Source organism: Mustela erminea, chromosome 2, assembly GCF_009829155.1.
Source record: "Mustela erminea isolate mMusErm1 chromosome 2, mMusErm1.Pri, whole genome shotgun sequence".
Classification (NCBI taxonomy): Eukaryota; Metazoa; Chordata; class Mammalia; order Carnivora; family Mustelidae; genus Mustela; species Mustela erminea.
Window position 1 is genome coordinate 150,288,890 of NC_045615.1, and position 17,623 is coordinate 150,306,512.

At 35.1% G+C, this 17,623-nt stretch overlaps 1 protein-coding gene across 7 annotated transcripts in view; it reads right to left on the reverse strand.

The window, feature by feature from the left end:
- Positions 1-17,623, reverse strand: part of EPHA5 (EPH receptor A5) — a 348,209-nt gene that overhangs the window by 20,348 nt on the left and 310,238 nt on the right. For all 7 annotated transcript variants that reach the window (XM_032334443.1, XM_032334445.1, XM_032334444.1 and 4 more), the window contains 3 exons: positions 8,690-8,751; positions 7,050-7,259; positions 3,860-4,009 (listed from right to left, as the gene is read on the reverse strand). In XM_032334443.1, the coding sequence (XP_032190334.1) occupies positions 3,860-4,009; positions 7,050-7,259; positions 8,690-8,751 (422 nt within the window). The remainder of the gene's footprint in view (positions 1-3,859; positions 4,010-7,049; positions 7,260-8,689; positions 8,752-17,623) is intronic.

Sequence of the window (17,623 nt, forward strand, 5' to 3'; positions counted from 1 at the left end):
AATGAAGTCAGATGCTTAATGACTGAGCCACACAGGTGCCAATAAATTAGTTTTTAAAACATTTTATAATCTATGTGCTTAGTATATTCTATGTATTCATACATTTCCTAATAAATACAAGAGAAAGATTGTCACTAAATATAAAAATGCCATGCTAATAAATCTTATTTTGGTTTTGATTTTAAGTTCAGAAAAATGTTAACAATTAAAATGTATTCTCTCAAATAAAGAAGCTTCTACTGACTTCAGGATATTATCTTAGTTCATGGAGTTCATGGTCAGATATTAAAATTATCTTAGTCATTCTAGCTTATTTTTATTATGTGTTGTTACGGTTTTTTCTCTGTGATGACGGAGGCAGTCCTATATCAAAAGAAACTGACTGCAGCGTTCTGTCTCCTTCACATAGTGGAAGGTCTCCTCTGAGAGATTTAGAATATTCTGCATGTACGGTAATGTCATATTTTCATGTTGCAATGCCTTTTTAGAATCAGGTAGTATCTGCAATGTAGAGATTATGGGATATAGCATTCAAAACACCAAATCAGTCATTTTGTTTTTTTGAGAATTTTTTTCCAAAGAAATATTCAGTGATCATGATTTTCAAATGCAGTAGATCTGTCATGTTTCTTGAATACAAATTGGGACAGAAATTGAGGGTATCAAACTTAGTGCTATACATAGAAATTAAATTCCACTAATGAGTGTGAACTTGTGATAAAATATATAGCTTTTACTGTACATTTTATTAAAATCAGGCATTTTAGGAAGATCTGAAACTGTATAATCATTTACTGTAAACCTTATTTAGATTCTTGGAAAACCCAGCCAAGACCAAAATTTTATTTTTTATTGTTATAATTTCCTGAGAATTTATATCAGCATTCCCTTTTATTTTTCTAAATAGTTTGAAATTAATTATCTGATGGAATATCAAGACTCTCAAATGGCTAAAATCAGAAAAATATATGTGTCCTAAATCCTTTGTACCTCCCAATTTCTATGCCCGTCTTCATGTGACTTTATACTGTCCATTCACAACAGACAGTATGACTGGACCAATCCCTCGATTATAGGATTGGCTAATGTGATTTTAGCAGATATGTTACAGAAGGAGGTGCCATTGGGATCCCTCTGGCCCTTCAGGCACTTGACAGATGAGTTCACATCTAGGCTAGTGTGTAGGTCTCCAGAGGAACATGAAAGCCACATGGATTAGAGCAAGGGTGCGCCAGTGTAGACCAGCGAACTCCAGGAACATGAGCATACCCAGTTAAGATCAACAGAAACACTTATGAGCATTCACCTCACCTCATGTTGTACTGTGGTCTATAATTTTATTTATGATAGATGCAACTACATCAGATATAATTGCCAATAATGTAGATGACACGGCTATACGTATCATACACATAGTTGACTAAAAATTCTGAATGACCGAATGAGAAGTCAAAATATTGTTAAGTTTGAGAAGAAGTTAACTAGTCCAATAATGAGTAAAGGTTTTCTTTGAGTGAAGAAACAAACACTGCCGTCATGGCAGAATAAAATACATTCACAAACGTTAAAGGAGAGAACAGCATTAACATAATCCTTGAGAAAAGTTGGAAGCCAAACAGTGAAGTATGTTATAGTTCAAGTTACTGTTTGGCATTCTTCTGGAGAATAGTAAATAGCAAATAGGTGTAGTCTTCCTTTAGGCTAAAAATTCAGAGTAATTATTATGTATTGAGTTGACTATTTTATACTCATTCAAAAGGCTGATTTAGGCTTACTGGTTGAAAACAAAAGGAAGAAGTAAACATTGATTCAATCAGAGACAGTGCGGTAGTTTGGTTCACAAACTTTAGAGAATCCTGTTTAAATTTCTGGTGTAACGATTATTATTATTTTTTGTGACCTTAAGAAAGTCATTTAATCTCTCTAAGCTCCATTTCTTAACTTAAAAACAGGAATAACAACAGCATCTTTCTGATGAGTTGTCAAATATATAACAAGAGTTCAGTGATTTTTTTTTTTTTTGTACCATAGCCCTAGCCCAAAATAATAAACCTAAAAAGGATACTGTGTCCTCCTAAATTTAGAGAACTATAAGTCAGCACTCCCTTCCAAAGCCAACTTGAGTGGGACACAAAGAAAACCAATTGTAGCAATTTGTAGTAACTACAAAAAGGGGAGGTTGGCTGCCTTGCTGTAGGCTTATTGAGAAGTAGGAATGCATTAAGCCCAATTTAGTGTTGCTATCAGAGAAGAATGCTGTGAAATTACTCTTGGAAAAGCTGAAGTGTGACCCTGGTTTCTCACCCAGAGAGATTTGAAGAAGGCAGGCTGGCTGGAGCAGTCTGCAATCATATTTCAAAAGAAGGAACAATGGCCGAGCAACCCACCAGAAGGGGTTTCTCGCCAGTGATGTATATGCGTGTACTGTACGGTGAGAGACCGTGAGGTCGGGAGAAGGTAGCGAGTGAGAGGAGCTGTGGTAAGTCCCAGTGCATCCTCACCCTCTAGTGACCTGCAAAGTGAGGGCTTCCCCAGGAGTCTGTGCAAGAGCTCTGACACACACCTCACTGGAAAACCAGTGTTCGGGGATCTGACCGACAGGAGGCATCAGCAAACGAACATAAAAACAATCCTGCCCTTTCTTTTCTTCATATCCATCAAGGACAACTCTGAAAAATCTAGGTACAAACTTTGACGGAGGAGGAAGAGGAGCAAACACGTGACCATTCTTCCTTCCCAGTCTAGGTAGTGAGGGTCAGGCTGGCTCTGTAGATGCGGAAACCACTTTGAAATGGATACGGCATTGACTTTGATTTAGACTGGACTTGAAATTTTATATCTGAAATTGAATCTTAATTACTGGTATGGGACTGTTGTTTCAATAAAATGCAGCTGCAGAGCTGTAGTCTCTGTCTAATAACCCCTAAAGGCAGAGGAGTGGGAGATTTTACAGAGCATGGATGAAATAAATAATTGGAGGAAAAATAAATGCTTTAAATCAGTATGCTGTTGAGTTAAGACTGCTCCATATACTGGTTTTAGAAAGAAGTAATGAGGTAGTTGATAAAGCACTTAAGACAGTATGTGGCACATAGTTAGAGTTCAAGAAATGTTAGTTGCTTTCATACTTGTTGTTATTTGAAGGGCAAATATCAAATTTCTGTGTAATCCAAAATGGGAAGAACTGTATTGAATAGTAACAATGGAAAATTACAAAGGAAAAGACCAAAGAGCCATGTTTCAGGCATCACATAATAAACATTCTGAACTTGAATAGAAGAGTTTTTCATAGATCCTTTAATTTTAGGTCCCTGTTATTCTAAGTGTGAATTATTTTTCTATATAAGAAAAAAATCTGTGCTTTTCTGCAAATTAAATAGACAATCCAACTAGTCTTATATATTTTTTAATTTAAAGAAACATAGATTGTTATTTTTATCTCCTAAGAACATCCACTATTAAATCAATATCATTTATCCTTTTGGTTTGGAGTATTAGCTGCCTTTATCAAATGCAAATCATAAAAACGTGGCTGTCAGTATTCATTCTCTGATGGCTCGTTCTTCAACTTTGAAAATGGTAGTGACATTAAATGAGTGAATTGTCACTAGAGTACAGCTAACACTGTCTGGCAAGAGACTGACTTTTATGTAAGAGTAACTTCCTTTCCTTTGTACTAACTTATTTTGAGTTTCTGCATAAAGGCTATTCTGACAACAACAAAACAGATCAGAGGAGAAGCAAAGTATTGCCTTCTTTTAGGCAACTGCCATTGTGAGAAATGAAACATGTTCTGTCTCCTGACTCAGAGAACAAAGCACTTCAGTCCAGACTTGAAGGAGAGTAGTTCCATACTCACATCTTGATTGGTCATCTCCCAGTAGGGTCTTTCCCCGTAAGACACCACCTCCCACAACACGATGCCATAGCCCCAGACATCACTGGCAGAGGTAAACTTCCGGAAAGCTATAGCTTCTGGGGCAGTCCATCTGATGGGAATTTTGCCTCCCTAAAGTGGAAAAAGAATACAAGAATTACCACAGACTTCAAATGAATCTCAGGATGTTGCTGCCTCCCTAGAAAGATCTGGAAAGAGATGTAGCATTTTTAAGTGAATCTGTTTGACAGCATGCAGTCTCTTTTCACATATGTCAGGCCGTGAGCACTTGTAGGCTGACTACTAATTGGCTGTCCGGAAGGTTTCTGGTTTAAATTCCGTTTGACTACTGGAACACATACAGGACCCACATCTCAATTACAGTATCATGATGGCAGCTCGAGGAGGGAAAAGTGGGCAGTCAAGCAAATCAATAAGGTATACTTTCATGACTTTCTAACAGAGAGTAAAGGACTAAAATTCCCAGGGCATTGTTTTTGTTGTTGCTGTTGGGTTTTTTGTTGTTGTTGTTTTTCCTTTAACATAGGAATTATAAACGGGAAGTCTTGATTGCTGAATGCAACCCTGAAAGGTTTAACAGTTAATAAGACAAGCGTGAAAATCACGTATAGTTATATTGTCCCCTATCACTGTTCAATTTCTTTGAGACTGGACTTCTCTTGTTTTCTGCCAATGCATTTTTGTGTTTGTGGTGTTACAGACTGTTTTTATTTTCATCTAAGAGGTAGAGCTCTCATTTAATCTAACCATATTAAAAATTATGGCAATTAGATTGTGGTGAAAACTTAGGACATTATCAAGTCTGGAATTTTTTTTTAATTAATTTTTTATTTTTTATAAACATATATTTTTATCCCCAGGGGTACAGGTCTGTGAATCACCAGGTTTACACACTTCACAGCACTCACCAAAGCACATACCCTCCCCAATGTCCATAATCTCACCCCCTTCTCCCAAACCCCCTCCCCCCAGCAACCCTCAGTTTGTTTTGTGAGATTAAGAGTCACTTATGGTTTGTCTCCCTCCCAATCCCATCTTGTTTCATTTTAATAGTAAAAAAAAAAAAAATGGTTTGGTAGGTTTCCTCTTAGTTCACAAAATAAACATTTTTATATCCTGCAGGCAAACTCAGGAAACCAAACATTTCATTCACAGGCAAAAAATATATTTAAGGGGGAAATGCATAGGCTTTGAATATTTTCATATAAAAAAGATTAAGATTAATTCATGCCTTCCCATTTTGCAGAGAGGATATAATTTAACACTAGGAAAAATGGAACTTAAGTTGCTCTTTATGAATCAAAGTTTCAAGACCTGGGGAAATAACATTTTGATGTAATGCTTGAAGTTGCTGCATGAGCTGCGGTTAATTTGAACTATTCAAACTATGTTTAAATTATTTGTCCTTTATATATATGGTAACACCACTTTAAGGAGACTTTCCTGATACATACTTTTGATAATTGTATGTTATAGATAAGATCACATCATTAGGCATGGCCATGTGTCATTGGGATATCTATAATATGTACTCACTATTCCTCTTAAAATCATAGTTCGTTGATTGACTTCAGACCTCAGCCGAGGAGTTTTCCTCTGGTCCTCTGACCATCGTATCTGACATCACAACGATCTGAAGTTCCCTTATCTTCTCATCTCTCAGTACATGGATTTTCCACAAACTGCTCTCACAGCTCATTTCAGAGGAGTAGGTCTTGCGGGTCTCGGGAACTCTGCCTCCGTACCCCTCTCCCCAGCATGATACACCGACACAGACCTTGACAAATCTATTTTATGCATTTAACCAAGATAGCAACCAATCATAGTGGGAATGGACTTTTCTATAACCTCCTTCTTGCTTAGGCTAAGTTTATTAAGTGTAGCTCTAATCCCAAGAGAATTCTTAATTGAGGTTTTATTCAAGGCAAATAATGACAATGATAATTAGGTCTAGAAGAAGAGGGATATTCTACCAATTAATTTATTGATTTATTAAGCTAACGATTAGAGGGCTTTGTTTGCTTAGATAAGTTACTCTTAATTTTCAGTATCGTACAGTCCCTAAACATCCATGAGTCACAAAGCAACCCTGGAAGAAAATGAAAACAAAAACAGCCTTATAATCTATGAAAAGAGTTTATTCTTAGGCTATGAGTAGAAGTCATTTTTTAAAAATTGAATTAAATAAGCAAATGTGTAATATATCTATCTTAAGAATGTGAGATGCCAAAAAAATGTTAACCAAATCTTATGATGAAAAAGATACAATGAAAAATATTTCTAGCTTCACAAGGAGTTGGAACATTAAGGATATCTAATTTCATGTTTTCTTGACATTGAAAGGATTTAGAATTAAAATAAGGGATTCAAACTCAAAACGTGCAATGCACAGACTGCCCAGAAAATTCTGTTGTACCAATACCCATCGTTTGCCAGCAGAAAAGAACTGTCGGTACATACCATATTGATTCAGGAAGCAATTACTTTGCTGGAAAAGGATGTTGATTTATGCTAATTATGACAACATGAGTTAGTGACCAATTTTCCATAGATGTGAGCTTAACAGTTAATATAACATGTCAGGGAAGTAATTAGGCATTAAAATACCTCCAGTAAATCAAAATTTTTGAAGGAATAGTTCTCTTATTTTGTATCATGTGAGTCCTTAAAAGGGAGGTTTAGCTATTTTTATATTTGTTCTATAAATGCAGACACTATAGTGCAGAGAGTTTAGGTTATCCAATAATGTTATACATGTTTATATATTCATATCGTATATATAATATTAATTACTTTTAATGTAGGAGATTCTCTCTTTAACTTTCTCTTTTACATTTAAAACTCTGAATAATTTATATATTGTGGTATTCACTCTGAACCTAAAGTTTTTGTTTTCAGTATCTGTAGGAAGAAAAATGAATTATTGTGCCCCAGAAACTGAATACTTTATTTGAGTTTAATATGTAAATTTGCTAATATTCAACAAGTAGAATTGTCAGATTTTTTATTCCCCCCCCCCCCCCGGACCATTCCTTTCTCTCTCTGTCTTCCTATGTGAGAGGAATGTTCTTTTTGCTATTTCCTTTAAAAATCTTTAAAAATTAATTGTCTCTCATCTATTGTGTCAGAAATGCATTCTGTTAGATCTTACCCTCGTGGTGTAGGCTGCCTCGGGATCATCTTCTAACACCCTGGAAAGTCCAAAGTCAGACACTTTGCACACAAGGTTACTGTTGATTAAGATGTTTCTGGCAGCAAGGTCTCTATGCACGTAGCCCATGTCAGAGAGGTACTTCATTCCTGCCGCGATGCCTCTCAGCATGCCAACAAGCTGAATCACAGTGAACTGCCCGTCGTTTTTCTATTAAAATGATGTAGAAATATTAATCCAGCAGCAACAATCACTGGGGGGGACATTTAAAAAGATCTGCCTTCAAGCCCCAAATTAATACTCTCACCAACCTCATATGCAATTTGTGTCTGAAGGAGAATGGAAAAAATTATGAAATAGATCATTAACTTGGGAACACAGATCAGTCCTCTGCTTGGTCAAAGCCAGCAAGGCTTTGAAAGCCCTTGTCAAAAATTCCAGTGAGTTGCCTTAACTAGTGTTGTAATTCCTTTATTCTCAGTCATCAGAGGAGTATATTCACCCCTCCAACCTAGTGCCTACCTTAGATGAACACTGTGCCTTTTTTTGAGGTGCTCTGAGATAAGCTAGCGGGATAGGCACATTGGGGGAAAAAAAAAAAAAAAAAAGAAGTGGCCGGAGGAGATGAAGGAGACTCTTCAGGAGCACGTGGGAGGAAGAGGACGGAGCAAGGCCCAGGACGTTAGTGTCTCTCGGCAGCTTGCTGACGGTCAGGGGCCCTGGACTTAGCACCGGCACACAGCATAACGCCCAACTAATGATTATTTTGAAAAGTAGGAATAATATGGCCTTAAGAGACTAGAGAACTTGAAGATATGTATAAGAAATTTGGTAACAGAATCTGGTAGAGACTGGAGATGAGAAGAAAATTTGGCCTGGGGAGTCAACTGCCATCATCGATGCACAGGACCCTGGAATAAGCCCCAGAAAGGCCATCGTCCCATCACTTCCCCTAACCAATGGTAGCAGTCGCCATATGAAAAGTGAAGAAGTGACAGGCTATCACTTTAATCCGACGTGCAAATATGTTACACTGTCTGGCACAAGACATAGGGTAGTAATACAGAGAGGTACCGACAATAAAATTTAGACACTTGAGGGTAAAAAGAATCTTTTCCTGCAACCCGGAAGATCTGACAGCATTAGTGATACTGTCTGTTAACTACATGGCCATTCCTCTTGTACGAAGAGTGGTTGGCTCTCAGATGGATTGTGAGTCTATTTGACGCCCTCATCAATACAGATGGTTTGCATGGACCTTAGACATTTTTTTCCTTGATACTAGATACTCTGAGAAAGGTACTTGTAAAAAATCTTCTTCTTTTTTTTGCCCCTTTCCTTTTCTTTCCTTCTGTCCTTCTTCCTTCCTTCTTCCTTCCTTTATCACCTCTTTCTTTCATTTTTTGGAAGGCAATTTAACATACATTTAAATAAAGTTGTAGGGACATATGAATTAGATTTGTTTAAGTTTCTGGACAGGGAAATTTACAAACCAAATTTTATTTCTTGAAGCATAACTATTCTGACTCCAGATATTTCTTTTGATTTAAAAACTCTAAAGTGGCTCAAATTCAACTTCAACATCACAGGCAGCATACAAACAACACTCATTTGAGTTATTAAACGTGTTTCAAACCTACCTTTAAAAATGTATCTAAGGATCCGTTTTCCATGTACTCTGTCACTATCATCACTGGTTTGCCTGGAAAGGAAACAGTGGTATGAACTGCAACTTTTTGATTTTGCATACATATCTAGGAAAAGTTTACTGGAAGGTTTAATTTTTGTCCAAACTATATATATTCTTTTAAAAAGTGTCCTCTTCGAAAAGCAAGTAAATTCATGACATGCTGTTACCTTACTGTAATGGGTGGGGCTAATGAGAAGAAAGCATCAGAAGAATAATAACATTGGCACTTCAGATATAACAATACATCATTTTCAATATTAAAATCAATTTATGTCAAAATGAGTTTGAGGATGCATTTTATTTTAGAGGTAAAGGTAAAGCATTGTGAATGTATTTTCTTGTCCACAATTCTGAACAAAAACTCCTGTGCCATTTAACTGCACTACTTAAGAATCCTTGACTATATGTTGTATTTGCCTAACTTTCTTTCTATATTCTTATAACTCTTTTCCTCGTGACTACTTCTCTTTTTCTCCTTTGTCACACACACAATCTCTATCAATCCAAATATTTTCATTCTTCAGAACTCTGTTGTAATTCCTCTTGCCATCTGGAAACTTCTCTTGCAATCATTGTTTCCTCCCCCTTCCACGTCTGGTACAGAAGTACAAGCTACAATGTAGCTGGACAGACTCCAGAATCACACTGCCTGGCTTTCAATTCCAGAACAATCACTTACTATGACATAATCTTGGGCAAGTCAATTATTAGCTCTGTGCCTCATTTTTCCCAACCGTAAAAGAAGGGTGTTAATGGCACCTACCCCGTAGAGCTGTGGTAAGTATTTGCAAGTCACTTACAGTACAGCCTATCACTTAGAATTTGTTGGTTAACTTTCTTGCTGGATACAAGTTGGCTAAGAAAATAGGTCATATTTTATTTCCTATAAAACTATGGCATCTTTGAATATATCTGTGATACAAAATGAAAAATACAAGATCAAAAGCTCTTCTTTATGTGAAAAAATATCTAAAACATGACTATTAGTTTTATCACCCCATATTCACCTTTTTAAACATATTTTATTTATTTAATTGTCAGAGAAAGAAGGAGCCAGTGAGGACAAGCAGGGGGAGCAGCAGGCAGAGGGAGAAGCAGGCTCCCCGCTGAGCAGGAAGCCTGATGCAGGACTCATCCCAGAATCCAGGATCATGACCGGAACCAAAGGCAGACGCTTAACTGACTGAGCCACCCAGACATCCCAAACCTCACTATATTTTAAAACTTGTCCCTTTACTATTTAATAAAAGCATGCCACATAAAATTTGTATTAATTTATTTTGAGGTAAGTAAACAGATCTTGTGTCAGAAAAATCTATCTCATAGATCTATTAATAAACTTTATGTATTAGGAGGGAAAACAATGCTTGTACATTCAGGAAATGCATTATAATTAACATAATGACATTCTCCAGAAGGAAATCTATTTTTTCCTAAGTGAATAATTCAAGTCATAGAATTATTTATTCATATAACACTAGAAGTGCAAATAAAGCTATAGGAAGTTAGACAATTACATATGAAGAAGAAATAACTAGGAAGAAAAAGATTTTTTTCAACGTCAAGATCACTTAAAACTTACTATTTCAAATAAAAACATAGGACTGTCTAATTTCTTACTCAGATAATTATCTTTTTTTAAAAATACTTCAGAAGGAATATTCTTTTAATGGAATGTGATAAGTATATTATAAAGCCACAGACACATTTCTCTTTTGCTTTTTAATGTTTATAAAAGTAATTTAAAAATTTGTCTGAAATAATTCATTAGGCATATGTTTTAAGATGCCTACATTCAGTGAAACACTACACGTGCAGAGAATGAGCACTAGAGGTGGGGTTGTCATTTGAGCTGAACCTTGAAGGCTTTGGGGGTCACTCATGTCATAGAAGGAGACAGATCTTCCAGCAAGAAGAGGTAGCATGTGCCAAGGCATCTGGTCATGAAAGAACCCATCAAGTTCAACTATGGCTAGAACCCTGGATTTTCACCCAGAAGTGATAGGAGATGAGTTGGGAAATGCTTTTTTAAGAAACCAACCGGCCCACAGTACTAAAATAAATAACTAACTAAATAAATACAAATCATAATGTATTTATAAATAATGCCTGTCACAGCACAACAGAAGAAAAGATTGTAATTTTTTTCATTACTAAATTACAATATAAGATCATAAATGGAGAAATGCTTCTAATGTAACTTTAATGACACTGCCACATCCATTTTATTTCAGACAAATTTTAAAATAGACAAAGTTCCGCTTAGACCCTTTTGGTCCCATTCTCACATCCAAGAGCCCCTTTCAGATTTTAATTAATGTTGAAGCCCATTTTCTTTTCGAAGTCTACAACTAATGTACTACCCCAAGGGTGAAAGCCAGAATTTCTGACACCTGCTGTGGCACACACTTCTATGTATTCGAAGTTACGCCAGACATAATGCTGGAGTATCCCGGAACGGCCTGCTGTAGTAGACATAACCCCTTCATTTGCCTGATTTCAGGAACTCAGAAGTAACGGGGAGGAAGCTGAGTTGGGAAATCCTGGCAGCAGCTTTTTACCAAACACTAACGAAGTATTTCAATAAATATACAGCTAATAGAGCCAAAGAGTATGTACTGGCTAAACATTAGCACTGACCCAACTAGAAGGAGGCCTACATTTTCTGGAATCTGCCTGGGTAGCTCTTTTATTCTGACTTTGACCCCTACTTACAGAAGTCCATTGGGGAAATCGTTACAGTATAAATGCAATGGAAAGAACTGATTTCCAGCAGATATCCAGAGAAGATAGAGTTAGCTTCCCCTCATCGGCGCCCCTTAGTTTGTAGTGTATGGTAGACGTCTTGTCCATCAAACCAAAAGCTGATCTGTGGCTGTCATTACTCACTCTGCCTCAAGTCCTTTATGACTGCCACAACTTCCCTATAGCTCTACTCACAAAAGTTTCCATTTTCTCCTATTCTCTTTTTCTAGATTTTCTTCATTTTATCTACCTTTAATTTTTTGGACTCCTTTTTTTTTTAAATTTTTTCTTTTTACCATTATGGGTCCATGGTACATATTTAGTACAGCTCCCCCAAGGTCTATTGAGCAGAAATTGGAAAGAATTCCCGCGTGAAAATATTTTTTTTCTTTGATGAGTTTGTTTCTTAAAAATACAAATTTTCATAGCGTGCTTTTATTAAGTAGTAAAGGGACCTTTTTAAAATATAGTGAGGTTAGTGTGGAGTGATAAAACTAACAGTCATGTTTTAAATTTACTGAGCTTAGGAGAAAAAAATGTATACTCTGAAGTGAATGAACTGATCAGAAGATTTATTGACATTGAATAATATACATGTGGATAGAAAAAAATAAGTGATTACTTTTTAGAGAAATGGGCACCTGACATTTGTTTTATAAGATTTCTTAGATTTCATCACCTAGTTTTTAAAGTCAGATTAATTATTTATGACAGTGTAGGTTGTAATGTCAATAACAAAAAATATTTGAGAAGTGTGATAGGGAACTAAAACACTTCTCACATTTTAGAAAATGGGAGAAAAGCAATTAAAATGAATGTTTGCAAACAAGCACGATCTTCTTTTGTTGACAAGAATAAGACACTTTAGGACCCACTCGATTATTTTTCATGCTTGAGTCATTTTAATGCTAATTATATTTAGTTTGGCTTATGTTTTGTCTCAGTTCGTGCTAGCCTGCAAGAATGACATAGCAATAATTAATGTGGCTTACTCTAACCCTCGTAAATTCAATAAAACCGTATAAATCATTTTCCATTATCCAGCTCGAAGTACAGACAAAAAATAGATTTGCCAATAATTTTGAAAGCATATTATCAAAAATCTATATAAAACAAGCTCATAAAGCATGTCAAAACATGATTCTAATCACAGAGTAGAGTTTTTATATTACTTTATATTATTTACCAAAGACCTAGCCCAGGCAGAGTCTAAGTAGAAATAGAAACATATTTATAGAATTCACCACCCTTTTATTTTAATCATTCAGTATTGGTGATCATAAAAGAGCTACAATTTGCTGATTTATTGGATTTTCACTCTTCACAAGGCACAATGTTATTTTTAATTTTATTAAATTCCATAATAGTGACATTACAGAAGACATTTTTCAGAAACAGAAAAGTCAGGCTTAAAAAGATTCAATATATGATGGGTTGATGAGTGTAAATGTATAAGAAACAAAGCTGGGAATCAAATTTATGTCCATCTGACTATAAAAGCTATTTTCCTTTCCTCCACACTATAATACCTATAATTTCAAAATACTTATTTTAAAGTTTAAATTTTATTTTAAAACCTCACAATTATTTACTCCTTTCTGTTAATGCAAACTTGGTCATCATGACCATGGTGCGACAAACTATCCAACCATTAATGGCAGATCCGGTAGGAAGTCAGCTTCTCTCAGTAAATAACACAACCTCACAAATAACCTTACATATGACTATTACTTATATATGTTCTGATTCTTCTGAAGTTTTCACACTTGAAAATGTAAGAAGAAAGATACATCTGAGGGTATTTTACTACAATAGAAAAACTGAGTTTGTTTCCTTACTCCGCGACTTTTTTGGTGCTAGCATCCATCACAAATCCAAAAGGAGAGAGAATATGCCACCCTTGGCAAAGCAGTCCTTTTCCATAAGATAGCTCAAAGTTAGGTGAAACAAACTTCGGGGAATGTGGCTCTAGCCCTTGTTTTTCATAGCATTGCCCCAACAGCCTGGAGAGCTGTCATCTATTGGAGCATATTAGAAATGCATAATCCCAGGACTCGATCTGATCTAATGAAACACATTCTACATTTTACAATATCCTCAGGGGCACAGACAATTTTGAGAAACAGTAAACTAGGCCACATCACAGAAGTTGCAGCTAAATCTGGGCTTATTTTATTTGCATTGATTCCAGATGCTTTTCTGAAACCATTAGCTCATCAATAAACACTTGATACCACTTAAGCCTCCATTCAGGGAGCATTTGATTTAGAAGCATCATAATTCACTGGAGAATAATTGTCACTGGGTTTCTCTTAGAAATATTTTACAAGACTTGTAAATAATTAAAAGTAAGCCTGTGCTTATACTTACATATCTACAGTTTTATTTCACTCAGTCATTCTGGTTTGGGTTAGATTCCATTTAGTACACTAACACTTGCAGCTGTTTGAAATTACTTTTATTTTGACCCCAAGGGAAACTTGAGAAAACTCAAATATCATGGTTCAATTATTAATGGTTAATGGTCAATGAGAAAATGGAATCTTGTGCTTAGGACAGGAATAGATAATGCTTATTAAGGGGATAAGGAGGGGAGGACAAAGTATGGGGCAATTAGAAGGGTATTCATATGTTAATTCCATTATGGTCTTTAGTTGTTGGTTAACATTGTAGAGAAAAATCATTTGTAACATTCTGTAATTTTAATTTTGGGAAAGATGATAAAGTAAAAAGTTGATATACCTTACCTGAAACAGGAGCATGAAAACACCACTTCTCTAAATAGAAACTCGAAACTTTCCCTAATATCTTCTTTTATTCCAGATGGTTTACACTGATAAGCTTTTTCAGTAGATGCTCATTTCTCAAATTAGGAATTAATTTGAGTTGTTCTGACATTACTGAAGGTAGATGATTACTTATGGAACGGAAATTATGAACTTTTCAGAGGAGATGGGGTATCCGAGGATTAAGAAATCTGATAGTTTACTTTTATTAATAATGAAAATAACTTTAAAAAATACAATGATTAATTTACTAATAGTCAATCTATGAGACAATAAATTTTGTTTGTATAGTTCTATTTTATTTTTTTGATGAGCAAGAATTAGATTTTATCAGGAAGAATACTTATAAATAGCTAATAATTATTTTACACATATTTCTTAAACTTCATTCTATGCCTTAACAAAGAAAAATAGGCACTGAATCAATGAGCTGGCTTTTATTTCTACTTCATCTTTAAATTTTTTTCCATTGCGGTTTATCACTGGTTCATAGAATTTATTTCCTTATACGAAATGCACATTGTAAAATTCAAGTATACTTACACTTTAAAACATTTATATTTTTACAACTCAGGACTAAAGGTAAATCAGACACTATATTCTTATAGGCCTCTCAAATGTAAGTTGTCCAAACTAAACTACTGATTACCAACCACAGTCTTGATTCTACTAGACTTTTCCCTATAAATGGCAATTTCTTTCTTTGAAGAACTAATGACTAATAATTAATAATTATTGACTCTTCTCTTTTTCTCACACTCCATATCTAAATCTTTGATAGTTTTCAAAATATTGAAAGAATCCAACTACTACTCACCATGCTAGATCAGCACCCTGATATAGTCCATAATGACGTATGAATGTCAGTAGCCTCCTCATGGTCTCCCTGCTTAAACATAGGCTCTTACTATCTATACTTAACATGGCAGCCAGACTGATCTTGTTAACACAGATATCAGATTCCATCACATCTTGGTTCTAAAGGCTGCAAAGCTAAGACTAAGAGATGGTGTTTATAGGGACCAAATATTGTGCACCATCTCTCCTCCTACTACATCGCCAAGTTAAGTTCCTTCCAGACTCCATTATTCCATTGAAGCAACACTGCATCTTCAAGTTAACTTCTTTCCGACTCCTCTCCTTCATTCCACTGAAGCAACAATGGCCTTGATATTTCTTGAACATCCCATGTAAGTTGCATTTAAGGCTTGCTGGTGCTTATTTCTACAACATTCTGTCCCCAGATATTTGTCAGACCCATACCTTCACTTTATTCAAGCCTTACTAGAGAGGCCTTTAACTAAATAAAATAGAAATTACCAATCCTCAACAAAAGCAATCTCTTGTTTCCTCACCTAGCTTTATTTTCTTATTTAATATATTATAAATACATTTATTCATTTAGTTTCTGTCTCCCCACACAAAGTAAACTTCATAAAGGCAGGAACTCAGTCTGTTTAATCTCTGATGTATCCTGATTAATAGCTATGGACATATATTAGGTGGTCAGTTAATATCTTTGAATAAATCAATGTTTGTCAAGTATATACTGAATGATGAAATAGGAGGTTGGTAATGTACACTCTTTAAGAGCTTGGGTTTGGAAGTTATGTGGAAGTTTTAAAATGTGGCATTATTCTATGCTAGTTTTATGATACTAAATAAGGTATTTAACCTCTTTAAAGTTGATTTTTCCCATCTGTAAAATGAGAACAAATACTAGTGTCTAAACAATAGATAATTGTGCAGATTAAAGGAGATAATAAAGAGAATTAAGCTTAGTAAATTCTTAAAGTAATGTTAATGATTAGTAGTAGTAGTAAATGTTATATAAAAGATCTTTTGAAAAGATTCTCAAGCTATTTCCTTCATATGAATTTTTTTTTCAAAACAACCTTAGTTTTATAGGATAAGATTTTCAAAATAAAATAAAACTATATATCTTGCTAGTTTTAAATGTTTATATAAATGCATCTAGTCATTCCACTTAGTTAATACCATTTATGTCTTTTTTTTTTTAATCACCTAATGTGTCTGGCCCTGTGATAGAGGCTAGGGAGGCTATAAACATGTATCAATTTCAAGTAGCTCATTTTGTAGTAAGGATGATAAAATGTGTGGAGGGATATGATATCACTATACATACAACTATGAAGTGCTTGAGTATACAAGATCGAGTGTGTAAGGTTGTCCCTGGCAGAGAATTTACTCATTCAGCAGATATATGAAATGCTACACATGCTGAGCACTGATACAGGAACACGCAGGTGAACAAGACAACAAAAACCTGGGCCCTTTGAGGCTTAAATTCTAATGTAGAACCAGGAAGCTTTCCTTTACTGAGCTACTTGTGGATGGGAAGCTTTCCTTTACTGAGCCATTCAACATTATCTAGTGGTTCTTGTATGCAAGGCAGGCACTGAGAATAGAAAGAAAAAATGAAGATAAATGACAATAATCTCATGGATAAAGCCAGATCTGAATTAATACTGAAGGTCAAGTAGAGCCGAGGAAAGTGGAGAGGACAGTTTTTGGCTGAATGAAGTATTTCAAAGAGGTAGAACAAGGACTCGATAAGTTTTTCTGGAAAAGAAATAGTGAAATGTGAGGTTATGGCCAAAATTACATGGGGTTAAGCATCAAAGTATATATACTTTGCTTCATTTTTTGCTTGTTTGGTGATGAATCATCAGAGGAAAGCAGTGATTTAGTAAAATCTACCTTGGGGCAGTATGTATGGAATGGGCTAAGATAAGACAAAAGTGGGAAGGCTAGTTTGAGAATTGTTGAAATATCCCTGGAAAATATTTAGTAAGAGCCTGTAAGATGGAAGTGACTTTAAAAGATAGAATGAAATACTATATTTGAAAAATAATTGCAAACTTATCTAATAAGTCAGAATTGTCTATTTAAAAAATCAGTTGTCATTGAATGTGCTATCTCCTCAGACATAGAAATAGAAACAAATAAGGAGAGATTTCTCTAATGTTTCTCTAATATTTTGCTTAAAGGTATTAATTTTAGAGAAGACTATATTTATTTGTACATGATCCTAGATTAAGAAATATAACTATGAATCATTTTAGGACTCAATAGAAGTATTCCTTTAGTCAACTTTGACAATAGTGTCTACAAGTGGGGAAAGATAAATCTTAAAGAACTAAAGATGCTGCAATAGGAAAATTATTTTTCCTATTTTTCCTTTAATTTTGAATCTCTTCAAATCATAGAAGTTGGCACTGTATATATTACATTAAAGCATCTTGTATTGAGAGTGAGCCAATTAAGCCAGGACCTGTGGGGTTTTTATATCATTTCTCATGAAGTCTCTCAGGAATATATAAATATTTCTG